Source organism: Gracilinanus agilis, chromosome 2 (assembly GCF_016433145.1).
Source record: "Gracilinanus agilis isolate LMUSP501 chromosome 2, AgileGrace, whole genome shotgun sequence".
NCBI classification, from domain to species: Eukaryota; Metazoa; Chordata; class Mammalia; order Didelphimorphia; family Didelphidae; genus Gracilinanus; species Gracilinanus agilis.
Genome location: NC_058131.1, coordinates 528595059 through 528622712, shown reverse-complemented (window position 1 = coordinate 528622712; position 27654 = coordinate 528595059). Strand labels below are relative to the sequence as shown.

At 42.4% G+C, this 27654-nt stretch overlaps 1 protein-coding gene across 1 annotated transcript in view; it reads right to left on the bottom strand.

Moving 5' to 3' along the window:
• Positions 1-9791: 9791 nt before the first annotated feature.
• INO80 (INO80 complex ATPase subunit) overlaps positions 9792-27654 on the bottom strand; it is a 106295-nt gene continuing 88432 nt past the window's right edge. Inside the window, exons 28-35 of the mRNA XM_044665120.1 lie at positions 24824-24896; positions 17218-17376; positions 16420-16522; positions 15683-15771; positions 14968-15123; positions 14576-14735; positions 13759-13974; positions 9792-11684 (exon numbers count right to left, since the gene is read on the bottom strand). Coding sequence (XP_044521055.1) covers positions 11467-11684; positions 13759-13974; positions 14576-14735; positions 14968-15123; positions 15683-15771; positions 16420-16522; positions 17218-17376; positions 24824-24896 — 1174 coding nt within the window. The 3' untranslated portion in view covers positions 9792-11466. The remainder of the gene's footprint in view (positions 11685-13758; positions 13975-14575; positions 14736-14967; positions 15124-15682; positions 15772-16419; positions 16523-17217; positions 17377-24823; positions 24897-27654) is intronic.

The following is a 27654-nucleotide window of genomic DNA, read 5'->3' as shown; positions in this document are numbered from 1 at the left end:
AGGAAGAAATGAAGGAAGGAAGGAAGGAAGGAAGGAAGAAAAAGAAAGAAGAAAGAAGGAAGGGAGAGAGAAAAAAAGAGGAAAGGAGGGAGGGGAAGAAGGAAGGAAGGAAGAAAAGAGAGAGAAAAAAGAGGAAAGGAGGGAGGGGAAGAAGGAAGGAAGGAAGGAAGGGAGAAAGAAAGAGGAAGGAAGAAGAGGAGGGATGGTGATGTGATGCTATTGTTTTGCCCAGGTAGATTATGTATATCCACATGGGTTTTTCTAGATGTGGTTCACAGGGAGGAAAGCATAGACATCTCTAAGTGTCTCCTCCTATCCCTGTTCCTCTTCTCTAAGGTGCCTGCCAGGAAGGGAAGTGAGCTAGTAAATATGGGCACCAGGTTTTGAGGCCAGGTAGACTCTGATTTCAACCTCCTGCCCAGAATGAGGAAATAAGCAATACAGGTCTCTGAGCAACAAATAGATGCCACAGTCTCTGTACACAGAAACTCATACTCTCATTTGGAATTTATGTATTATTATTTTAAACTTAATTACAAGTCTAGTCAACTAGAAAAGGGAGCAGACTGCTAGAGTCAGGCCCAGTGAGGAGTGATGGACAAATGAGGACACAGAAAGTCAAAAAATCAGAGCCTCCTGGGGCCATTTGGTGTTGGGCCAAATAGTCCCTAGGGGTAACACTGTCTTACAGCCCGTATGACTGATAGAATGATGACTCAGTAGCATCAAATAAAGGTTAAATTACTCAGGATCCCCATGTCGGGGAATCTCGGAATTAGAAGAAATCTCAGATTTCATGCATTTGGCTGATCTAAGCCATTTCTGCAAAGAGAAGCCCTTTATGACCTCCCTGTTAAGGACTCACTTACTGCCCTGAGCAAGGCAGAACCTGTTGATCTTGAATAGGCCGAGTTCTGACTTCTGGAGACCAAGAAGAACAAGTCTAACACTTGACCCACAAGGCCACCATTCCAATCCATGAAGGTTGTTCCCTATGCACCCTTCTTTTCTCCAGGTTCAACATGCCCAGTTATGGCAACTGATTCTCTTTTTTTTCCCTCCCTCTCAGTTCTGAACTGCTTATTTAAGAATTAATATATATGTGGAGAACTAAATTGAAAAAGCAGAGTGTTATCTTTGACACAGAACTACTAAAGTAGGCAGAAAAAGCAAGTCTTTAATCAGGAAAGAGGTCCAGTAATCGCAGCCGTCATAGAGCTGCCATCTTGAAATCTGGAGACCCCCAGTCTGGCCCTGTCCCAGTTCTCAGGGAAGTCCCAGACAGAACAATAGACCCCAAGGTCTATCAAAGTTCTCTCCCAGGTAGCCCAGCCCTGGCTGGACTCATCCCTTTTGTATTCATTGGAAAGCAGCAGCCTGTCCGTGATAATCCTGTCTTGGGCTTCTCATTTCCTTGTAGCCATGGTAATGCCAATCCATCATACTTCCCTGTCCTTGGTTCCCCCAAATTCTATTGTTCTTTGGAGAATCATCTAATGATGATCCTCTCCAAGATACTTTCCCAGAGTGCCAGAGCCTTTGGCTCTGTGTGGTTCTAGGCACTCGACTCTGTGTAGCGGTCCAATATTAAACACGATCTCTTTCCTGATTAAAAGACTTGGTTTTTCTGACTACTTTAGCAGTTCTGTGTTTTCCCCAGGTTAACAGAGCCCAGTGCCAAAAAAATTCGCAGGGCCTACACCCTGGGGCTCTGGGGACAAGAATGTACTGCGCTAGATGATTTCTCCAAAGAACACTAGAAACTTGAGGCACTTATATACCATTTGGGAACCAAGGCCAGGGAAGTTGGTTGGTTGGTATTACCATGGCTACAAGGAAAGGAGAGGTCCAAACTACACTGACAGGATACAAGCAGGCTCTGGAAGAAATGTAGCCAGAGGCTGGGGTATCAGGGAGAGGACTTTGATACAAGGGGAGAAACTACCAGGACAAAAAGGCACTTAACATTTGATTTAGGTCTACTAGTTCCACCCAACTAGGACCATCTAGTACCTTAAGGTCTATTAATCAGTCTGAAATCGCTAAGTCTGAGACTTCCCTGGGGTGAATTCTCAGAGGATGGGGCAGACTTGAGGTCTCCAGATTTCAAGTTGACAGTAGATTTGAATTCAAGTCCTCCTAAGTCTAAGCCTGGCACTCTATCTACTGAGCCACCCAGCTGCCCTTATACCCTCTTAGATACCAAGCATTGCTTCCAAGGTGAAGAGCAGAAAGGCTAGACAATGGGAATTAAGTGACACAACAAACGGAAACTGTTTTTAGTTTTTGCTTGTCTTTGTATTTTGCCTATCCCAGCACATGGTTGGTGCTTAATAAATGCCTGTTAATTAAAGGGAGTAAACCCTTGGCTATAGGAAAACTTAGCTATCCAAAGAGGAGGGGAGAGGAGGAGAAAGGAGAGAAAGGAAGAGGAAGAGAGGAGGGGAGGGAGAAGGAGAAAAGAAAGGAAGAAGAAGAGAGGAAAGAAGAGGAGAGGAGAGGAAAGCAGAGGAGAGGAGAGGAGAGGAGAGGAGAGGAAAGAAGAAGAGGGAAGAGGAGAAGAGAGGAGGGGAGAGAGAAGGGTAGAGGAGAGGAGAGGACAGGAGAGGACAGGAGAAGACAGAAGAGAATAAAGGCAGAAGAAGGAAGGTAGATGTTGGCCCCCTTTGAACACTCCCAACCAGGCTTGCCTAAATCAGATAAGGACACAGGCTCAGATGGGTAGGATTCCTTTGGGGTCAGGGCAGGGACAGGCTTGCCCTTCTCTCCATCAGCCATCTCCATCACCTTCTCTTTTCTCCTCCTCCTGGAGACAGCTTCCCCAGAAAATCTTGAATGCTCTACACCCAAGCAGAATGGAACCAGGCTAGGCTCTGCCCTCCCTCTCCTGAGTCTAATGGGGAAGAGGACCCCTGAAGAGTTGTGGGTCACGTGGGCCTCCCTCACTCAGCCAGAGTGGTACAGAGATTGCAGCCAGAGGCATTCTATCCCACTGCATTCCAGAGCTGGCTTGAACCCTCCTTCTGACAGATCTTTAGCTGCCCTGGGGCCTGGTGGGAGCTGAGGTGAGGAATCCCTTGAGGCTGCCCAGGCTCTTCTATGAGTGCAATGCCAGGGCGCCCACACAGCCGCTGTGTGTGCCACTGAGGTCACTTCTAGGGCTGGGGCTGGGTGGGGGTTGGGAGAATGCCCCCTCTGCCCCCACCACAGACCAGGTAAGGCTAGGTTGACCCTGATCCTTCACGGAAATCCGGAACTTTGCCCGTGTGCACTGGTTCCCTGTAGAGTCTCCAAGGCAGCGCTGGACAGAGCTCTGGGCCTCAGGTTGGAAGGACTTAGGCTCAAATATAGCCTGGGACACTTACTAGCTGTGCGACCCTGGGCAAGTCACTTACTCTCAGTTTCTCTAATTGCAAAATGAGGGTAATAATAGCACCTATCTCACAGAGTTGTGGTGAACACAGGGATGGGCAACGTTGTTGTTCAGTCATTTTCAGTTGTGTTTGACTCTGTGACCCTTTTTCAGCTTTTTTTTGGGCAAAGATAGTGGAATAGTTTGTTATTTCCTTTTCCAGTCAATTAAGGCAAACACAGATTAAGTGACTTGCTCAAAGTCACCCAGCTGGTAAGTGTGGGAGGGCAGATTTGAACCCAGGTCTTCCTGACCCTATTTACTCTGGCTTACCCACAGCAGGTACTTAATAAGGAGGCTTATTCCCTCCTCCCCCTTCCCTCTTCTGGAATTCCAGCGCAGGAGGATGAGAGAGAGAGAGAGAGAGGGCTGACACTGACCTAGACCCGTTGCTGTCCTGCTCTTCACTCTTGTCATTTCCTAGACATTTCCTTCAGGAAAAGGGGAAGGTGGAAATGTCTTTGCCGCCTCTTATTCGAGGATTCCCCTCGGCTCTTGGGGCAGAGCCCTGGAAGGAAGGAGATTCAGCCTAGAGAGTGACAGACTTCGATGGATTGAGACCTAGTGGAATGGCCACATCAAAGAAGAGTCGCTAATGGCTCCGTGTTGGGCCTTAGGGGGCTGAGCATTAAAAACCCAGCCCTTACCTGGGTGGGGGAATGGATCCGCCAATGGATCCAGAAGAGCGGGAAGGGCTGGGTGCACAGGCTTAACGTCGCCCCTGGGTTCGACGATTTTATCATTTGCCTTGGAGAATGGTGTAGAAGGGCACACTTGGATACAGATTTGCAAAATACATAAGCCTGACTTTCTGCCTCAGAATAGATACTTAGTATTGATTCTTTTTTTTTAACCCTCACCTTCCATCTCAGAATCAATATTGTGCATAGATTCCAAGGCAGAAGAGTGATCAGGGCTAGGCCATGGAGGTTAAGTGACTTGCCCAGGGTCACACAGCTGGGAAGTGTCTGAGGCTGGATTTGAACCTAGGACCTCCCATCCCTGGAGTTGACTCTCCATCCACTGAGCTACCCAGCTACTCCTCTTAGTATTGATTCTAAGATAAAGGTCCTCAAAAAAAAAAAAAAGACAAAAAGCAAGTGTTAAAAGAAAAAAAAAGATTTAAAAATAGCCCTTGCATTTGGCCTGCATATTGGTTTCAAGGCAGAGGGGCAGTAAGAGCTAGACAATTGGGGTTAAATGACTTGCCCAGGACCACATAGCTAGGAAGTATCTGAAGCCAGATTTGAATCCAGGACCTCCCATCTCTAGGCCTGGCTCTCTATTTAGACTTACCCAGCTGCCCCAGAAGGTAAGGGTTTAGGGGAAAAAAACTCATAAAAGATGAAATTCAGAAGGAAGACAATAGGAGCTTCAAAAAACCTTCTTTATAGTTACAAGATAGGGGAAGTATGGGTAGACAGCAGCTTTTTGTCTGAAAAAGGTAAGGATAAACAACATTTAAAAAAATTGAAAAATATTTTAAGACAATTTCTAAAAGAGGTAATAAGTTTTTGTTTTTGTTTTGATGGACTGACTGCGAGCTTGCTGTGAGTCAGCATGTGATGGCCTGGCTTCCAGGAAGATGCCCCGGCCAGAGCAGCTGAGATCAGTTCTATGTACTACAGCTCAAGAAGCACACTAGCCAATGGGCGCGTGTCCAGGCCAGAAGGGCAGTGAGAGGCAGGGGTGTGTGGTTGCTAAATAAACAACTGGCTCTCTGAAAAAAATAAAAGTACTTACTACACTTCCTTTTTCTTTTTTCAAAACTCTTTACCTTTTGGTCTTAGAATTGATACCAAGAGGGCAGCTGGGTAGCTCAGTGGAGAGAGCCAGACCTGGAGATGGGAGGTTCTGGGTTCAAATCTTGCCTTAAGACACTTCCTAGCTGTGTGACCCTGGGCAAGTCACTTAACCCCCATTGCCTAGCCCTTCCCACTCTTCTGCCTTGAAACCAATACACAGTATTGATCTAAGATGGAAGGTAAGGGTTAAAAAAAAAAAAGAATCAATACTAAGTATTTGATTGCAAAGGGCAGGCAAATGGGGTTAAGTGGCTTGCCCAGGGTCACAAAATTAGGAGGTATCTGAGGTCAGATTTGAATTTATGTCCTCCTGACTCTAGGCCCAGCCTCCTTAGATGACTCTTCACTTTTTTTAAACCCTTACCTTCCATCTTAGAATCAATACCATGTATTGGTTCCAAGGCACAAGAGTTATAAGAGCTACAAAATGGGAGGTAAGTGACTTGCCCAGGGTCACAGGATCTCTGGTCTCTTGGCCTGGCTCTCCATCCACTGAACCACCCAAACACCACCTAGCTGTAGTGGTTTTCATTTATTTCTATCCCTAGTTTCTAGTTTGTTATCTGGCACTTAGCATGTGCTTAATAAATGTTTATGAAATGGATGAATGATCTGGGGCAGTGAAACCGCAATTGCTTCTGCAGGTGGACCGGAAGGTGATGAGTCACAGAGACTAGCCTGGAATTGTTAACTGAGCTCGCTTCTGCCATTGACTCCCAATTCTTTTTTTTGAAACCCATAACCTTCTGTCTTAGAATCACTACTGTGTATTGGTTCTAAGGCAGAAGAGTGGTCAGGGCTAGGCAATGGGGGTCAAGTGACTTTCCCAGGGTCACACAGCTAGGAATTGACCCCTAATTCTAAGCTTCCTCCTTCCCCCACTGCGTCCCTGACTTCCCTGGGAGTCCTTTTCTGATTCTTCCTTCCTCTTCCTCTGTCCCTTATGCCAAATCCTATAGCAGGGGTCAGCAACATATGGCTCTCAAGCCATATCTGGCTCCACCTCCCGATCTGTCAGTCCATGCAGAAGCCCAGGATGTGCCCCAGGGGGCCCTTCAGCCCCTGCCCCATATTCCAGCGCCTTCTGCCTCCATCCTCCTCCTTCCGCAGGTGTTTATGGCTCCAAAAAGGTTGCCGACCATTGTCCTATAGACTCAATTTTGACACTCAACTCCCCATCTAATTCAGGGCCTTGTTTGACACAAATAGACTATTTATTGTGTATCAACCGGCTTTCTTGCCAGCTCTCTCATCTACTCCTTACCATCTATTTTTTAAACCCTGACTTTCTGCCAGCATCCATTCTAAGACAGAAGTGTGTTCTATCCCCTGGGCTACCCAACTGCCCCTACACAGCAATGAATGGGGTACAGGGCAGCTGGGGGACTCAGTGGATTAAGAGCCAGGCTTAGAGCTAGTCTTGGGTATAAATCTGGATTATTGCTATCTTCAAACCAATACACAGTTTTAATTCCAAGATGGAAGGTTTTTTTTTTGTTGTTCAGTCATTTCATTTGGGCATAATTCTTTGTGACTTCATTTGGGGTTTTTGGGGCAAAGACACTAGAGAGGTTTGCCATTTCCTTTTCTGGCTTATTTTACAGAGGAGGAAACTGAGGTAAAGAGGGTTAAGTGACTTGCTCAGGGCTACACAGCCAAGAAGTATGTGAGGACAGATATGAACTCAGGTTTTGCTGATTCCAGGCAGGGTACTCTATCCACCCTGCCAACTACCAACCCCTACTGTATCGTCCTCTAAAAAAAAAAAAAGAAAACAACACAAAACCCTTGCCTTCTGTCTTAGATACTAAGTATTAGTTCCAAGGCAGAAGAGCAGGAAGGAGTAGGCAACTGGGGTTAAGTGACTTGCCCAAGGTCACAAAAGGCAGTGTCTGAGGTCACGTTTGAAGCCAGGACTTCCTGTGCCCTTGGCCTAGCTTTCTAACCACTAAGCCACCTGGCTGCTCCACCTCCATGTCTTAAGTACCATGTTGATGGTCATTCTTCCACTCAAACCTTGAATGACTGTTACCTACTGAATCAAGTGTAACTGCCTTTCAAGGTCCTACACAATCTGGCCCCAGACTACTTCTTTAGTCTTTTCTTTTGTCAGCCCCTTTCACAGGCCCCATCTTCCAGAAATTGGACCTTTTTGTAACTCTTTGTTCCCATCCTATCAATTCGCCCCTCCGAGTCTTCTCCCTCCCTGCTCCCATCTTTGGAATGGATTCATCCTGTTCTCCTCATTTTCATCTGCTGAAGCTTCTTTCAATGCAGGCCAATCAATAAATGTTTGTGTCTACTATATGCCAGGTGTCAGGGATACATATATGAAAATCCCCGACCCCAAGCAGATTACATTCCATATTTAAAGAGGCAACAGGGAAAAAAAATGGCCAGGGCATTAAGAAGTGGAGGAATCTTGAAGAGATCTGGGGTTTCTGAGAGGTGACGGCGAGGAAGGACATTATAGGCATGGGAGACAGTCTGTGTAAAGACATGGAGGTGTCATATATACACTGCTCACCCCTTTAGATGTTCCCAGGCTGTCCATGTGAAACTGAGTCCACAAATAGCTCAGTTTGACTGGAGTGGAGAGTACGGGAGGGGGCGGGGGGTGGTGGAGAGGGGGGAATCATGTACCAGCGGCCTCAGGAGATAGGCTGGCAAAATGGAAGGGAGAAGAAGAGTTCTAAAAGTACCTGGGAGGGAGGGAGAGGGCCAAAAGTTATCTCTTCCTCAGATTGCTCACAGCACTTTGCCTTGGACCAGAGGTGTCAAACACACAGCCAATTGGGTCCACAACACTTTCGAGATTTAAAGTGGAATTGGGATTTTAAAAAAAATGTAATTGGGATAATAAAACATAATTTTATACTTTAAAATAGAAATGGCCCCCATTTCTATTTGACTCTGACACTCCTGACTTGGACCTCCCTATTCTGTGTATTGGTTATCTGTCTTTGTAGCAACTAGAGAAGAGATATTTATCTCTTCTCTCTGTTCAGTTTTAAGCTTCCTTTCTATCTGCCTTTCCAGAGAATGGCAGTGTTGGGGCCAGAGATGTTCAATGAATGTTTCTTGAAAGACTTGATTTTAAGATTTTAAAAATTCTGGGCTCATTAAGAGGTCTAGCACAAAGATGCTGATGTAGTACTAACTCTGGGAAAGGGTGGTGTTGGATGTTTCTACTGGGAACAAAAGGAAGTGGAGAAAGAGAGGAGATATGTTTCCTATCTTCACCTCTCTCAGGAGGTTTGCCTATCTATCAGCTGGGGTTCTTAGATGGGGTCAGACCCCAGAAAAGGGCTGACAGTAGCAGAGGCCTGGAAATCACACATCTGCAAAGATTCTGATCTGGGATGAAAGTTGGGGAGGCCAAATGACACATTATAAAGCTAGCTGGCCAGTAACTAGCTGCCAGTGACCAGGATGGAATACCAGAATTCTGGAACCAGATCTCCTATTATCTTGCATGAGACCTCAGCCAAAAAGGTTATCACCAGGGGGGAAAAAAGTTACTAGCAAGGATAAACAAGTTAATACCACAGGATGAGAGTCAAGACTCCAGAAGATCTCAATGGGCTAGAGCCTTGTTCTAGAAAAACAAGGACCTGTATGGATGGTACCCTTTCCTTCCAATGCTGGTCACAGGTCAGAGATCCTCAGAGACGGGAAAGGCATGACTAATACTGCTGCAGCTGTGCAGGTCGGCTACCTCATCTCTGCCACTGCTGTAACAAGAAGAGAGAATGTTTTCTCCTAGGCACAATTCTGGGAAAGAGGAAAGCCAAGGAGATTTGGGAAAGCTTTCAGATTGTGGATAGTTTATGGTTACACAGGCCAGACTCTGGACAGCACCAGCTATGCTGCAAGAATTCCCCCCCTCTCCCCCATTCCAGATTCAGAGATGCAATAAGGATCATTCAAGTGTTAGAATTGTTGACATTGCTTTCATGGATTTCATTCTTTGTACTTGTATCCCCAGTATCTGGCTTAATAAATGTTTTTCAGTCACAAACAGATCTATCGGTATATAAATAACTTTTTGCTTCATGTCATTTATTAACAAACCTCACCTAGATGTTAGTCCCCTAAATTTCTCATTAGCTGGAGATGTGACATCAGCATAGTATGAATGTTATTTTTTAAAGCTCTCTTCTATCTTAAAACTTATTAATATGATAAAACCTTTCTGTTGGATTTGAACAAGTTCTCAGTGGGTTCCTGGGAGCCTGAATTTGAGTCATAACCAGAAGTCTTAATTGGTGCTTGGATGGCCCAAACATCAAGCACCCTGGCCAGGCATGGACTATTATAGGTAATATGACTCAACGGGCCTCTGACATGCTAGAATTGGATTCCTAGGCCCAATTACAACTGATACTGAAGAAGCATTCATAGCTGATCCTTTGCCACGTAAACCTCTTGTTCTCTTTCATTGTTGGAATCATGCTGGGCTTTTCACTGGTGACTTCTGTCTCCCAACTACACCCATATGGAAGAACTTTGGTTCCTAAAGGAAAGGTAGCTTATAAACCACAGAGACCTCAATTTACATAAAATTATCTCACTCCATTTTATTTAAGATTTTTCTCCAGTTAGTAAAAGAAAGATGTGTCTCTCTTTATACATATGTACAAGTTCAGTTATAAAAATAGACAGCACATTCAAAGAGAAAAAAAGGCTTGGCATTTTTCTGATTCCCTCTAAATAGCATCTGTACACAGGAGTCTGGGTTAGGCAGGGGAGTCTTAATGATTTAAGTTAAACGATTCCCCTTCACCCCCACTCCCCCCCAAAAAGGGCTTTAAAATCAATCTAACTAAACTCAATTCCGCGATTTTCAGGTGTGCAAATTAGAGGCTGAGCCGCCTGGAAGCACCTGCTTCACGCTGAGACATCAGGCTGGGAGGCAGGCAGGAAAACCATCTTTTGTGGTCACAGCAAAGACCACTCCTCTTTCCACCTTCTGTTAGAGAGAGCCAGAATGTCCAGACTGGTCAGTCCCTTGGCTGTGAGGTGTCAGTATGGGGATCTCCTCCTTCTCTCCCTTCCCACCCCACTCCCGCTGTCCCTCCCTTTCTCAGTGCAATACAGACAGTGCATACAGCCAAGCAGGGGATTAAAGGGTAGGGGGTGGGGAGACTGTGCATTCAGGGTGGGCATAGGGAGCCTGGGAGAGGATCAGTGAGGGAGCCTGATTTGGATGACCCTGTTCTCATTACTGGCCTCTTGTCAGTCCCTTCGGTGGGAACTACTGATGCTGCTGGGGATAGGGGTGGGGCTAGAGATTATTAGGAATGAACAAGAGGGCGTGATGAAGACTGTCCACGGACAGTGGGGGTACACTGGGGGACCACTGCTCTGCACAGGGTAATGGCAGGTCTGTAGCCCTTTTCTCCAGGAGGTCCGGGTAAAGACATCCTAGTCATTCTCACCCAACTCATGCCCATGCCATCTCCTCTGATCCTCAATGCTCAACTTCCATCATGCTGCCACTCGGGGGGGGGGGGGGAAGGGAGGGGGCAGGATGGTGTAATGGTAGAGCTGAGTGCTCAGAGGGGAGTTTCTGGTGAACTTGGGGGGGAGGTCCCTAGAGATCCTTTATATGGACTAAGCTGTGGTAGTGGTAGTGAGGAGGTTAAATACATGATTTCCTCCTTTCTGCTCTTTCAAACAATCTCAGACCCAACCATCTCTGTGCAACACTCCCACGGGCCCCACTGCACAATACACAGTACCCACTCACCAAACCCTGGGCTCCTTTGGAAGGGATGTGCCCAGAGGCAGAATGCTGCCACCCCCTGATCCTCAAGGGGACTTGGGAGGCCAGATACCGAATCCCTAAGAGTCGGATAGAGCCTACTCCTTCTTGAGAGGGTAGAGAGTGGAAGAGGGGTGGAGGCAGGAATAACAGAAGTTTGTAGGACTGAGGGTGGCAATGAAATATGGCCCTTTCCCAGTGAGAGGTTTAAGACTTGGCTGTAAAGTTCATTGAGATGTGGATTGATTCCTGCCCCAGGACCTCTTCTTATAGGCATCCTGAAGGGGATCATTTTGAGAAACAGGTGATGAAAGTGCTCACATCAGCCACCTGCCTGTCCTCACTGTGCTGTGGTTATTCACCGCCATTGCCTCCCTGGGGATGCAGGATGCCAAAGAGGGCGATCATCCAGAAGCCATCAGCTGGCAGGAAGGGTTGGGGGCCCCAGTTTGGTAGAAAAACACTCAAGAGGCCCAAGGTGGTTATCGCCCCCCAGGGGGATTAGGTCCTTTGCCCTGTTTCCGGATCAGTGGGTCAGGGGTCAGGCTGCTGGTAACAGTGAGGCTCTTGGGAGTCCCAGGGACACTATTTCCCTTGCTCAAAGGTGAGCTCAAGGGAGAAGAGGCGCTTGAAGGTCCAAAGTCAGCAAGTCCAGCTGGTCGAATAAGTGATGTTTGTAGTGGGCTACTGGCAGAGATTCCTAGAGACAGAGAGAAAAAGCATGAGAAAAGGAAGAATTAGTCCCACATACTATTCAGCTAGAAATCTTGATCATGCTTGCCCTCTGTTACATTTTCAGATGATGTAATTCCTTAGACAGAATTAGGGAACAGTTATTTATTTATTTAAAAAAGATTTTTTTTTTTTTTAAACCCTTAACTTCTGTGTATTGGCTCCTAGGTGGAAGAGTGGTAAGGGTAGGCAATGGGGGTCAAGTGACTTGCCCAGGGTCACACAGCTGGGAAGTGTCTGAGTCCGGATTTGAACCCAGGACCTCCAGTCTCTAGGCCTGACTCTCAATCCACTGAACTACCCAGCTGCCCCCAGGGAATGGTTCTTTAAAGAGAAAACCAAATCTAGCTTATATACAATGCACCTATGCTGACTTCTCAATGCCCATGAGCAAGACAGGGTACACTGCAAATATGATGGAATTGCACATGAAAACATCTTAGTAAATATTCTAAGAGTTTAAATGGATTTCCTAGTAAGACACTGTGAAGGGATATGGAGGTAAGTCTTTCCCCATCATCAGCAATCTTCCTTTCTTCTGGCAGGATTCCCAGGGAACGCTATGATTATTCCCCATCTTTGCTTGTGCTGTTCTCCTGGTCTGGAATGTCTGTTCACATTCTCTACCTATGTACAATTTCCCTATGTTTCAAAGCCCAAGTTCATGTCTCCCTTTCTCCTCTAGACTCTTTGGATCCACTCCAGTGAATTCTCATCATACCTACACGCACTTTCTCTCTTACTGTTCTTTAATGGTTTTAAATGTTTTAGTATTTTCCATTTATAAAAATATAAACTTCTTGAAGGTAAGAACTGTGTACTCTCTCTCAGACATCTACAGCAGCTAGCAGTGAACTAAATTTAATCATTTTTTGATTTCTCCCTTTCCTTTTCATAATACCCCTCCCCTCTGCTCAGGTCCAATGTCACTCTGTACTATAGACTGTGCCATTGTAGTTCAAGCCTTCATGATAGGACTATTGAGTGCATAAGCCCCACTAACTGTTTTTGTAGTCTCTCCATAGCCTCACTTACCACCTCAGATAGCTATCTGTGCTCCAAAATACAATCTGCCCAATACTGTTCCTAGGGTATTCATTCTACTACAGACACCTTTCCTCATCCAAAATCCTATTCATCATCAAAACCAACACTCAGATTTCAGTTCTTCAACTAAGTCTTCCTGGATAAACCCAGACCAGTCAATGATTTCGCTTTCCTTAGAATTCCCAAAGTACTTCCTGTCTGTCTTACTGGCCCTAAATAATGTACTGCCTTGTACTATCATTTGTCTGTTCACATCTGTTTATCTTGTCTCTCTACCTTTAGGATAATCTAAGCTTCAAGAGGGGATAGGAAGTGTATTATACTTCTTAATGTCTTTCACAATGTTAGCTCAGAGCTTACGGCAGAGCAGGTGTTCAATAAATATTTGCTCAACAAATGAATATCTCCCAGGTCTTGGGCAATTGTTCAATAAATGATGCTCTTGCTGACAGTTCAAAAATCTCAGTTGACTAGACTGACACTATTGCCATTATCTTCCCCAAGAATGACTGCTCTAGGCTAGTCTAAGGATTATCTTTCAAATTAAATTCTAGAATAAAAAAAATATCAGGTTGTTTACAGAATTTCTGCTCAGACTTAAACCCTCATTTCCAATGCAAGAGACCTAAAAGTCATCAAATAGCTCTTTACTGGAGGTTGTATGCTTAAGGGAGAACGATGTCCAGAAAGAACTTTGTAAGCATTTTAGTCTATTCAATGCAAAGCATTAATTAAGCATTTTCAACAACCAAAACACTTCATTATATACTCCAGGATCCTGCAATGCAGCCTGAAAAGACTATTCCAAATTGGAGCCTGGCAAACAGGAGCTTCCTTTGTCACCTAGGCAGAGAGGGAGGCACTTCCTAACCTGCTCTGATAGTGAGTGCTCTCAGTGGAACTCAACCCTGAGGCCCAAGCTCTTCCAGATTTTGCCCCATTCTACTCCCAGACAGGCAGGAACCTGAAACCTTATTCCACTAGCTGTGCCATACCTTTAGACACATTGTACCCGTATGCTGCATAGGCTGCTGCTGATGCGGCAGCAGCCCCTGCTTTGGCCCCTGCCATCGCAGCTGCGCTGCCTGCAGTGGACTTCCGGCTTCTGCCTTTCCCTGTTCCTTTGGAGGTACTGCCTGAACCTTTGGGACGGCCCCGACTTCGGCCTGAGTGGCCACGCCCTGTGGCTGGCATTTCCTGAAGAGAAATTCCTGTGGGAACAAGGGGAAAAGAGAAAACATTAATCTTCTAAAACCATAGAACGATCCTACAATGATAAGGAAAGCAGGTTCAGGGAATGTTTATGCTTGATTTCTTATTCTTATAGGAAGGTTTATTTCCACTTAATGGGAATAGGAAACTGAGGAACAAATACATAGGTTCAGTCATAGTTAAAATGACATCCTATGCTCCTAGATATGTAAGGCTGGTTTTACTTTGAAACTATTCTAAGTCCAGAGTTTCCCAGTGATAACAGGAATACCAGGTCATAGTCCCAATTGAAAGGAAAATCCAATCTTAAACAAAACCAGTAGATAGATGAAGAGTAGAAAAAATCAGTAGGCAGGCTTGAGAGTAAGAAAAATCTGAGGTCTTTAAAGTCATCTTCCCTCTCTATTTCTATTTCTTCCACTCTTGACAGGAATGCTGAGAGAATGATAGCTGCAATTTCTCTGTTGTTTTCCTTCTGCCTCATTCAGAATGGGAGGATCATGTGCAATACACGGAAGTCCCATCTGTGAGAGAGAAACTGCCTTTCTCACAGAGGCAATGGGCACCATGCATGCTGTGCGAGACAGAAATCCTGCTAACCATTCATGGTGTCTGAGACAGAACCCGTGATGGAAGCAGGAGAATTGGTAGCACGAGACTGAGGTGCTGAGGAAGCTGGGTCGTCCACGATGACCAACATGTCACTGCTGCTCTCATCAGGGGGTATGGAACCAGTGTGCAGTTCACTGCTGATGGAAATCTGCAGGTAAAAGGAGAGATAGGATCAGCTTATAGCCCTCCAGCTCAAAGCCCAGATGAGATGCTGATCCCTAACGAGACTCCAACAAGGGCTCCTTCTGGGGTTTGTCTGTGTTGGGGATGTGAGAATAAATGCGAGGGAAACTTGAAGAGTAAAAGATGCCAGGGACCACTAGCTTAAGACTAGCTGAGAATGGAAGGGCCCCTGATCACAGGTTAGAAGGCACCCTCACCTCACTGAAAGGGCTGGGCATGGCAGAATCCACACTAATGAAAGAATCATCCCCATCAGCAGAGAGGTTGGAATTATCAGCAGAAGGAACAAAGGGGATCACTAAGTTGGCTCCCTCCTTCCTCCTTTTACCATCCAGTTCGTCTTCTTTCTTTTTCTAGAAACACAAAATAAGGAAACAAAAAAATATCAAGCAAGGGAACTTCTTAAAAACTTGCCAGTGGACCAATCACACTAAAGGAAAATCACACCAAGATCCATAGGGAATATTAGCTTTTAGTACTGCAGAGATGAAACAGAAATCACAGGAGTTAAACAAGCAGTCTACTGGCTGCTGAGAATAAGTGTTCTAGAAATATTTAACAAAATAAATAAAATACAACAGAACATAGATAATGTTAAAATGTTTTTCCAAGCCAACAATATGGGTATGGTTCAGTGGCCTCTATTTCTATTTGAGTTTCACACCACTGATGTAGATCTTTCTCATCTTTAGCATGTTGCAAAACAGAAAACAAAAATCCCAGTATGAAAGTCATTGCATGTATCCATTCCATCAAGTATTCTCAAGTCACCATTGCATTTCACCCTAAACCAAAGTGAGTTGGCAGAGTAGTTACTGCAAGTCACTTACAACTAGGTTTAGTTATGATTTAGCAGTCACACATCTTCTCTGACCCTCCCACTTCCCTTTCTTCCTCTTTTTGCTTGAGTACCTTTTCCGCATATTTTTCCCTTTTCCGTTTGCGCTCCTTCACTCGGTTGGTTTCTTCTTGCTGTCGTTTTTCCTCCTGCCGAAGCCTCACTACCAAAAAACACAAATAAGATATGTGAATAAAGCTCTTGCCTGTAGCAGCCACATTTTACATATAAACTCTTATTCTTCACCTTTGCATGGGATGGAGAGTCCCAAAAGATTTTAAATAATAAATTAAATCAAGCCCACCATTTACCTGGATGATGATGTATTCCTTAGAGATATGTCTTATGCTAAAAGCCTACTGACACTGGACCTTCATATGCCTTAAAAGATGCATCTAACCCACTTCATCGTAATCCACAACTAAGGCTGCTGTGCTCTGTGATTTCTGGCATTCCAAGTCTGAATTTTTCTCCCTGGTAAACCCAGTACCAATAATAATGAGTCTAGTAGTCATCACATTAGGGCTGAAGACAAAATATACAACTAAATCTTGGATCTAAGAACTGAAATCCCTAAAATTTTTGAGGCTTCCTTTCCTTTCTCATTGCTTAGCACTCCAGAGTTTGTTGGGTACTTTTTCTTATTACAAAGGGCTTAGATATGACCGAAAGAGTCCTTGAATTGTGCATAAAAATGCATAGTTGAAAACCATTATTTCCTCAAGTTGAATTACAGGGAAAGAGGAAGGTTTACATTTCAGGGATATATTTCCAAAAGGAGAGGGCACCAGTTAAGGGCTAGAGCACGTACATTTCTTCTCCAGTTCATCATCATCCAGTAGAAGACTAACCACTTCTTTGGGTTTGAGGGTGTCTGGTTTGAAGTTTCCACCTGAGATCACCATCTGCTGAATCTAAAACGAAACAAAGTCAACATTTTACTCTTAGGCCTCTTCAATTCCTTTATGATAATAAATGTGTAGGAAGATAGAAAAATTCTTCCCAAGTTGCCTTGGGGAGATTTCCTTGATACTTCTGAGTTCTGTTTGTCGGGCTCACCCAAATTACATGTCCCCTGAACCAGAATCTTGGCAAGCTTCTTGCCTGGCATTGCTGCTTGAAAAATACCAACTCCAAACAAGGCTGCCTCAACATGGGAAGAGCCAGCAATAACAGTTCTTTGGGGAATCTGCATTTTGGCAGGGTGCTCCAGAAGAGGATTAATGTGGATGAGGCAATCAAAATGAAGTGGTTTACCAGAGCTTAGGCAACACTGAACTGATAATTACAGAGGACAAATGTTTATTACTTCCTACCCTGAATGTGTGAACACTAAAACATGAACTGTCTCTATCTCAAGGTCAGTATTTCATATAAGCTTGTTGAACTTTAGGGTAAGACAGACTTTTCTAGAGATCATTTTGGTGGGCAGGGGATAGGTATGAAGTCTTAGGATTTTTGCTTTAACTAACCTATGTCCAAAGAAACTACAGCCTATTATTCACCAATCATGCCTCTTAACAATTTCAGCACAAGTAAATACTATGTTTTCCATTTCTTCCATGACCATCCCAATGCCTATTCTCAGAGACTAACTTTATGTACTTACCTCACTCTTTTCATTGGCCCTCTGCAGAATACGCTCCTCAATGGTGCCTTTGCAGATGAGCCGGTATACAGTCACCTGCTTGGTCTGACCCAGCCTGTGGGCTCGGTCCATAGCCTGTTGGTCCACTGTAGGGTTCCAGTCACTATCATAGAAGATCACCTGCACAGGAAGGATGATGGTATAGCCCAAGTGAAGCCTCACTGAGTGGCAGGACCAGGAGTTCTTAGAGATGGCAGATCCTCTCTGTATCATACTGAGATGCAGCAGATACCCCTTGACAAGTCCTGTTAGATCCCAATCTTTCCCCTTAATTGCCCTGCCATCCTGGGTTTTTAGCAAAAAAAACCATCAAATACAAAAGAGTAACCTCCCCTTCTCTGCCATAGAACTCTAGTATGGATCCCAAAAGCAAAAGTTCTACCTTAATGATAATAAATTTCATTAATATCAAACTGAAGGAGGCACTGGCCAATACGAGTTCCAACATTCCAAAAACTCCACTTCTTCATAGGTCATTCCCTGTCCTGAAGATTCTGGGTATCTCTTGCCCAAAGTTTGTCCTTCAGTCTACCTTTATTATATTTACTCAGACACTGGGAAACAAGATGAGCTTCAGGGAACCCTGAGTACTTATTCCTATTTCCAAGGGATTCTAAAACACCTAAGGTCTAAGACACCTTGCTGCCCACATGCTGTAACACTGAAACCAATCAGAAAAGTCTCTCTGGATGAGGTGTGGTTCAGAACTTTCCTATATCCATCTTCTACACCAGGCTTTTCCAAAGTCCTGATAATTAATTCTTCATTTGGGAAAGTATCCCTTCCATCTTTATCCCCCCTGTTATTATCCTAATCTGAGCCCTCATTATCTCATTCCTAGATAATAAAAGCTTTCTAGCTATATACTTGAATCCAATCCACATGCAAACTGCAATCAATATATTCTTCTATAACACTTTTATCATGTTGCTTTCTTATGAATGCAATGGCTCCTAGGCCCTCCATAATTTATCTCTTTTTATCTCTCCAATTTCAATCTCCAACACTTTCCTACACATAGCTATCCCTTCAGTCAAAGGGGTCTCTTCATTGTCAAATCCTTTCCTGTCTCAATACCTTTGCTCAGGATCTTCTCCATACACCTTCCCTATCATCAAATCCCATCTCTATTATTCAAGGTATAATTCAAATGCTACCTTATTAAATCTTTTCTAATCACATGTAATGACTTCTCTTTTCTCTAACTCCTTACAATCCAATCTATATGCTGAAGTCTCAAATTATGTAGTTAACTGTCTAATTCTCCACTTCATGTTGCTATTGCTTTTTACTTTTTTTTGGCTGCAATCTCCTTAAGACAGTGGTTCCCAAACTTCTTTGGCCTACTGCCCCCTTTCCAGAAAAAAATTACCTAGCGCCCCTGGAAATTAATTTTTTTTTTTTTAAACCCTTACCTTCCGTCTTGGAGTCAATACTGTGTATTGGCTCCAAGGCAGAATAGTGGTAAGGGTAGGCAATGGGGGTCAAGTGACTTGCCCAGGGTCACACAGCTGGGAAGTGTCTGAGGCCAGATTTGAACCTAGGACCTCCCGTCTCTAGGCCTGGCTCTCAAACCACTGAGCTACTCAGCTGCCCCCTGGAAATTAATTTTTAAAAAATTTTAATAGCAATTAATAGGAAAGATAAATGCGGGCAGCTGGGTAGCTCAGTGGAGTGAGAGTCAGGCCTAGAGCCGGGGGGTCCTAGGTTCAAACCCGGCCTCAGCCACTTCCCAGCTGTGTGACCCTGGGCAAGTCACTTGACCCCCATTGCCCACCCTTACCACTCTTCCACCTATGAGACAATACACCGAAGTACAAGGGTTTAAAAAAAAAAAAAGATAAATGCACCTGTGGCCATCACTGCCCTTCCCTAGATCACTACAGCACCCACCAGGGGGAGGTGGCTCCCACTTTGGGAATCACTGCCTTAAGAGGATAGAGACCACATTTCTTTTTTAATCCCTTAGAATGTCTATCACAGTGTGGGTACACAGAAAAATTTTTTTAAATACTTGATCAACTGATTGAGTGCTGAACAACAATTCGCTTCCAAGATGTGCCCTGTTTTTCTTATGATCTTTCCCCACCAGCCAATAAGATCTTCTCCCAGTACAGAATAGGTAGAAATATAGTAACAGGGATATCATGTAACATTTCAGAGCCTCAATAAGGAGGTAAAAAATGCTCACGTATTCAGGTTAAGCCACAGGGAAAATTGAAACAGACAAGATACAGTTAGCTATATAGGCTGATTAAGCCAGGATACCTTCACTCAGAAGACCTAAATAATTACATGTTGTGAAAACTGGATTCTCGTGACACACTAGAAAAACAGGGCCATGGCACTGCATGAATCCATATTGGGGAGTCCTATATGTTGAATCACTTCATATTTGCTTACTGAATATTTACATTTTTCCCTAGAAGTCTCAATGGCACTCAAATCTTGACTCATTCTTGAGTTATTATTTAATGCATAGGTCATAAGATCATGGCCCCAGGTATGTAATTCTAATTTAGTAAAACAAAACTGTAGTTGATAACTATCTTTTAAATGACCCTAAAGAGGTCAGGACTCTGGGGGACAAGAAAACAAAATAGGCTTGATTTTATAAAAAACACAAATTCATTCTTCCAGGGAAAAATAACTTTAAATGCAACGCACGCAGACACACACAGACACACGCACACACAGACACACACGCTTTTTGGTATATGAGTATGTATTAAGAGAGTGGAAGCAGAGAAACCAGGGAGAACAGAAAGCAAGACAGATGAGTGCTGATATGGAAACAAATGGCAAATTAAACCACATCATAGAAAGGGTTAGATGGTGCCTGACACACTAATCAGTTAATACCTGTATGTAGCACTCAGGTTTATAGACATCAGAGAGAAATTCCAGAGAAGAACAAACAACAATTAAAGGACTAGAGAGACTGACTTAACTAGGAAAGATTAAAGCAGTTCCATCTGTAGAGCGTGGCCAAGCGATGACTAAGGGGAAACATATTAACAGTCAGCATCTTCCTGAAGTTGTAAACAGAAAGAGGGAGGAACCTTGTAACCAGGTCCCCAGGAAGAACTATGATTTTGGGTGTGAGATAAAGAACAGAGAAATCACAGGGGAGCCACAATAAAAAATTGGATCAAATACCTAGAGGGTGAAACTACTTTTTCTAGGGGAATGGGTGGCAGTTCTATTCCATGTGATGTTTAAAAATCAAGGCTAGTATACCCATCGGCAAACCACTCTACTTATCACTAACTCAGGGACAAATTTCTCATTCTTCTTCCATGTGTAAAATACTCAGATTGAGCTTGACACAGAAACAAAAACAAACAGTCGACTCTCTTCTGAAAGCTATTACTACTGCAGGAAGGATAAACCAGAGAAAAAACATGAATTGTAAGGAAAATTTCCAAGAATTAAAATCCAAATAATTCGCCCTATGATTTAAAATAGACCTCTTCCTTGTTCATAAGTGTTTCTAGGGGATCTCCAAAAGCTAAACTGCAGTGTCAAAAGGAAAATGCAGTACAAATATTTAAGCTTACCATTATACTACTATGAGAGTAAAATCTTGACTTTTTTAGCATGATTGAGTGGTGATCTCAACCAGAGGGCAATTGAGGCTTCCTCAAAGTGTTTTACTTCCTTCAGTAGCACCCAGCTTACAAATGAGTTTATGTTACTGTGGAATGTAGGGGCTGGGTCCCCCACAATGACTTTCTTAAATTTTTTATCCATACAACTCATTACTTGGGAAGTATTTCTCATGAAACTATAAATGGAGCCTGGGAAATTGTGTTAAAAGGGAGGGAGATTCCAGGTATGAAGAAGGGTAGCTAACCACCATGATGGACATGAGGCATATTAGGAATCCCAAGGTGTAACAACGGTCTAACACTCTAAAAGTTAAGATGTCACTTAACCCCAATTGCCTAGTCCTTACTACTCTTCTGCCTTGGAACTAACACATCATAATGATTCTAAGATGGATTAACAGCATTTAAGAATAATGGGGCTTAAACAATAGTCCTTCATTTTTCTTATGTGTTGAGATTCAACAGTAGGGATCCCTCTGAAAACATTTACAGACAAGGAAAAGGTCACTCACACGGCAGGGCAGAAATAAAGGCTTATGACTGAGAATTAGGGAGATGTCTAAAAGAAGCCAAAATGAGGAAAGAGCTTTTTTTGAACTCAGATTTTATTTTTGAAAATATTTTATTTAAAAAAATTTCTTATTCATGCCTTTCTAGAAATACAAGCTATTTCCTAATATACTTCTCAATCCTTGTTGAATCCTTCCTTATAATGAAAAGAAAAAAGCTCCTAACAAAACACCAAGAACACTTAAAACAAAATCATCTACAAAAAACCAAAAATTTTAAAAGCCTATCTACACACAGAAACATCATAATACCCATGTCTTCACCATCCCCCTTTCCCCAGCAAGAGAAAGCAAGTTGTTTTAATAGAAAAATATCTGTTCTCCTAAACCAAGATTGTGAATGTCTGTGATGTTCCCCCTAGAGTCCTGAACAACTATTCTCTGCAGTAAGACTGAGAAGGAGCCAAAGGTTCCCAATTAATTAGTTTGACTGCTTGGCATCACTTGTGTATATGTAGTAGTTCTGGTTCTGTTTACTTTAATCACTTAAATATAATTCACATAATCCTTCACTCATGTTTTTGAGTTCATATTTTAAAATGATACACAAAAAGGAACACAAAGGCAGTGTCAGGAAAGGAAAATGGCACAAATGAGGTAAGTAAGGCTTGTGAAAAATGTAAAAGACAAAAGTAATTTTTAGGGCAAGAAAAGGAAAATGAAAGAACAGGCCTTCTGTATGGGACAAATATAACAGATGATATTGGAGAAACTACTTAGTTCCTATTTTTAGTTTTCATTTTCTCAAGAATAATTTTTCAAATGGGAAAGGATAGAAGATAGCTAAGAAAGAACAGTGCATAAGACAAACTAGAAAATAAATATCTGAACCAACACTGACAATCTCTGAGATAACACAAGGAATAGGTATCCCATAAAACCCAGGATGGGTTAATGTCAGGACTTTTTTTTTTTTTTTTTTTAAATAGAGAGTAATAGGTATATTATTTAACCTCCAAAATAAGAACAATGAGAACTTGACGTGAAAGTCAGAAAAAGTTTATAGACAGTTTGTGGGCACTCCCAGGGCATTTAATAATAAAGTCTCTCATGGTATCTGTGTGGTCAAGATGGAGAAATGTGGGGCAGATGAAGTCTGCCACTTTGAAGTTGATTGACCACATGATATATAGGCCTTTACTTTCAACATGTCATTAACTAGTACAAAGACATAGATAGCAAGCTTATTAAAAACACAGATAAGACAGAAGAGGGACAAATAGACATTAGATCAATGGATGTATTCACTGGAAGTATTCAAGCAGAAGCTGCCCTAATACACATTCTGGATGTTAAAGGGGAGATTGCTGATCCAGGCTAGGGAAGGAGGCAACCAAGTTTCATTTTCAACAATACAATTTAAGAATGACTCTACAGGCAAAATCATTCCTTACCACACACTAAAGCTAAAAGGGAATCTGCAAATCATATAGTTGGAAAGAAATGGAAAAAGCGAGCCAGATACAGGCTGATCTGGCAGTAAATAAACTCCATTATCAAGGAATAGGAAAGAACATTGCCCGGTACATCATGTGAAAACCTTCTGTCATCAGTTTGAATTTGTGAGATGATGTACATATCAGACAGAGAAATGACAAAAGTTCACATTTATGCAGGGCTGTACAGTTTATAAAGTGCTTTCCACACAGCAATCTTTTGAGGTAGGTAAGCAAGGGTAATACTATTTTTATATGTAAGGAAACTGAGACTCAAATGCCTCATTTAAGGTCATAGCTAGTAAGTGTCACAACCAGGAATTAAGTCCAGATCGTCTGTCTCAAGGTCTACATCCTGAATATCTGTCTAAACTACCCCTGAAGCCTCAGTACTATATTTGAATGTCCTACAAAGTTCAAGGTGTTGGAAAAGGATATATAAACATCTAGCAACAGTCCAGATTTAGTTCTTCCTAGGAGAGGAGGAAGAGACCCAAGAGTAAATAAGTGGTAGCCTATAAGGTATGGCTTTGAGTATAGTATTGGAACAGAAAAGAACTAAGTTCTAGTTCTGACTTGGTCAGTGCCTTATTATGTGATCCTTCTTGTCACATATCCTCTTTTATTCTTCAATATTCCATTCTCCACCAACCTTACATTACAACCTAGACATTAGGAGTCCTATATATGCTTCCTAGAAAAGCTCACAGTCACATAAAGTGACACTAATATAATCATGAAATCTATATAGTGATTCTCTACTCAGGAACTCTGATTCCATCACCACCCACTGGTGTCGTGCTACTAAACTCATCATTAAACATTTTAATTCTGACAAGAATTTGACATTCAAAAGGAGGATTTATTTCTTTTCCCCATTAGGAGGCAAGGATATTCTATAAGAAAGATCAACAACCAGCTGCTATTTTTGTGGTGGCAAAAAATTGGAAAATGGGGGGAGGCGGTGTCCCTCAAATGGGGAATGGCTGAACAAATTGTGGTATCTGATGGTGATGGGATACTATTGGGCTGTAAGGAGTGATGAACTAGAGGATTTCTATGTGAACTGGAACGACCTCCAAGAACTGATGCAGAGGTGGAATAAGCAGTTGGTTCTAAACCAAAAGTGAAACATTATGGAATGTAATGGACTTCACTACTAGCAGCAATACAATAATCCATGACATTCCTGAAGGACTTATGAGAAAGAATGCTATCCCCATTGAGAGAAAGAACTATGGGAGTAGAAAAGCAAAAGAAAAACATATGACATCACTTGTTTATATGGATATATGATTTAGGGTTTCAGTCCTATGGTAAAAATGAATGATATGGAAATAGGTATCAAGTGATAACATTTGTACAACCCAGTGGAATTGTTTATTGGCTCTGGGAGAGGGGGAAGGAAAAAGGTAGGGAAAGAAAATAAGTCATGGAAACACACCCCCAAAACCAAAATTAATTAATTAATTAGAAAAAAAAAACAGCGGCTATTCCACCAGTTTTTTTAATCGCCCTTTCCAAAGCTCTTATGTCATCTCTAGCTAGAAACCACCACAAACAAAATCAAGACAGCTAGATGATAAGGAACACAAACACAAACCTGTCTTCCCCCTATTCCTGCATCCAACCTCTTACACAAAAACAATAGTGGAATGTCCTAGCCTCAGGCTCAAAAACTGTGTATCTGAAGAAAAAGCCTGGTAACCTCCTGGTAAATTAATGGGGTAAATAAATACTCATGTCTTTATTTGGAAATCAAGTAACTTATTAGGAACTTTAAATATAGATGGGAAATGCCAAAAGAACAGTTCAAACATCACAACCAAACACCAATCCATGTGAACAAGAAGAAAAGGCTTGAGACACATGGACGGAAAATGATACTAAAAATTTGTTTACAATAGGAGCTACTTCACAAGAAAGGTATTATTTTATTTTAGCTACTTACTGTGTCTGCAGCAGTGAGGTTGATGCCCAGTCCTCCAGCTCTTGTACTTAACAGGAATACAAAGATATCATTCCTGAAGAAAAGAGGTACACAAGACTAAAGATCAGTGTGGAAAGGAGAAGGTAACTAGAGAAGCAGAATGGAATTGAAATGTGTCTTGGTAAATGTTAAGGGGAAATGTCTACATCTGTAAAAGAAGGGGGTTATATTAGATCATGCCTAGTGATTTTTCAGTTATAAATTTTACGATCCAATGAATTTCTGCTTCTATTATATAATGGTTGGCAACTTCTTAGAAGCAGGATACCAAATGCTAATCCGTGTTCTGACTGGGATGTGGGTGTGTGGTCCCAAAATAGGGGGACAGAAGGAAAGCTCCCTTTACAAGATTCCCCTTTTCCTGCTGAAAAAAACATTTCCCCTGCACATTCCAGAAATTAAAGATTCATAACAAAAAAATTGTTAACAAGATTTTAGAAGCAAAAACAACCTTTGGAAGAAAAGACCTATATCATTCATATCTTAATATAAATAACTTTAATTCTATACCTTTTTTCACATTTTTACCAAAGTAAGTGACTAGACCCAAGGGGAAGGGGAAAAAAGTTCTCTTCTAAGAAAACAACAAAGTGAAAGAATAACAGGATTCACAGATATCCTAGTTGATGCAATAAAACCTTAAAAATTTCTTGAAGGTGGAAGTCAGGTTAACTGCTATGGCAGCCAGGTAATGTTTATCTGACCATGATTTGCTGTGGATTAAATACAATCTTACCTGTAGGTTAGTAATCATAGAGGAACAGAATTTGAAAAATTGTTGAGAACTTTAAGAGATCACTTACTACAACCCCATCATTTTTAATGATGGGTAAACTGAGGCTCAGAGTGATGAAGAAATTTTGCCCAAAGCTTTATAAAGAGTTAGTGGCAGGGGGCAGGTAGGTGGCTCAGTCAATTGAGAGCCAGGCTCAGAGACAAGAGATCTCGGGTTCAAATCTGGCCTAGACACTTCCTAACTATGTGACCCTAGACAAGTCATTTAACCCCCAATGCCTAACCCATATCACTCTTGTGCCTGAGAACCAACACAGTATTGATTTTAAGATGAAACTGAGGGTTAAAAAAAGAAAAAAAAGAGTTAGTGGCAGAGCCTGGACTAGACCCCAGGTCTTCTGCCTATTTGTTCTATCCTCTCCTCTTTCCACTGTATCATCTGGAAGCAGGATCATTTCTGAAGGTCTTTCCCAGATTATGATTTGCAAAGTTCTGTACAGCTTCTATCTCTAAACAAACAATCATCAAAAACCTGCTACCTTTGAGGTGTTGTTCATGAAAAATAAAATGACTTAAGGCAAAGGGAAGAAAATAAAACCAAAAGGCTGGTACTGCAGGTTCCAATTTATGAAAGGTTGCCCATTTGAAAAGTTCATGTTTAAACTGTTTCATTTCTATGGGAAAATGGGGAAAAGGCTCCCAACTGGCTTAAAGATGGCCTAAATAAACTACATGTTACTAGCATATTCTATGCTCCAAGTTCCTTTTTGTCTAGTGAGAGGTTCTTATACCTTTAGGAACATATAGCTCCATTTCCCAAATACTACTCACAGGATTTCTCTTCTCCCAACCCAAAACTTTGATGGTTGGGGTATTGCACAGGGCCTGAGAGGTAGGAAGTAAAAAGGACCATGGTGACTAGGGTGGTGGTTACAAGAACAGGAGGGGTACACTGATTATATTTTTGTGGTCAGGAGATAGGGTCTATAGATTTCTCTGGAGACACTTAGGGATCCTGGGATCAGAGGTTAGGGGTCAGTAAGGCTGGGACAAAAAAGAAGGAACTGCTTGCTGGTGCTGGAATGTGAAAGGAAAATTAAGGGTAATGTTGGGGGAATGAGTAAGAAGATTAGTATTATAGGAAGGAGCTGCCTCGGGGGAGAATAATGGTAGGAGGAAGAGGGAGATTCTCCAGTCTAAAGCAGTGATGGGCAAACTTTTTAAAGAGGGGGCCAAAGGAAAGGAAATGCTCATCTATCAGTCTGTTTCTAAGGCAACTCTTTTGAAGTTTCATTGTATTGTGTCCTACTCATTGCATTCATCAGATTAGGAATAATGTCCGGGCTGGATAGAACATTTCAGGCCCCACCCCCCACCCCCCAATACACACACAAATGTAGGTAGTTTGCCCATCACTAGTCTAAAGTAAAGGAGAAGGTGAGGGAAATCACCAGTGGTGGTAATAGCAGTAGGGAGGGAAGACTTCTTGTAGATGGAAGGTCTAGGAAGTAAAATTCCCAGTCCTAGTTGTTTGACTATATGGTGAATTTGCCATTTTTGGACTCAATATATTAATAAAATGCCAAAGGAGTCAAGATCAGAAAAAAAAAATGCTATCCAGCTAGGAAAGGCAATGTTGGAGAAGATTCCTCTAAGATAGTGGTTCTCGACCTTTTTTTATATTATGGAATCCTTTAACAATCTAAGGATGTTTATGGAGCATTTCTCAGAATAGTGTTTTTAAATGCATAAATTAAATATACACAGGCTTAAAAAAGGAACCCAATTATATCGCAATGCAATTATTAGAATACATATAAAAAAACAAGGTCACATACACCAGGTAAAGATCCCATATTATAACATAACGAACCTTTTATTTTTAAGGTACCTCTCTATCATAGAATGACCTAAAAGAAACTTGAGAATTCATTAACTCTAACCACACCACTTCACAAAAGAACTCTGTGAGGCAAGAAGATGCCAAACAAGGTAGTAACATTTAGTTACACTTCGCTGAAGTGTACAATACTTCCATGCTGAATAAAGGTAATAGG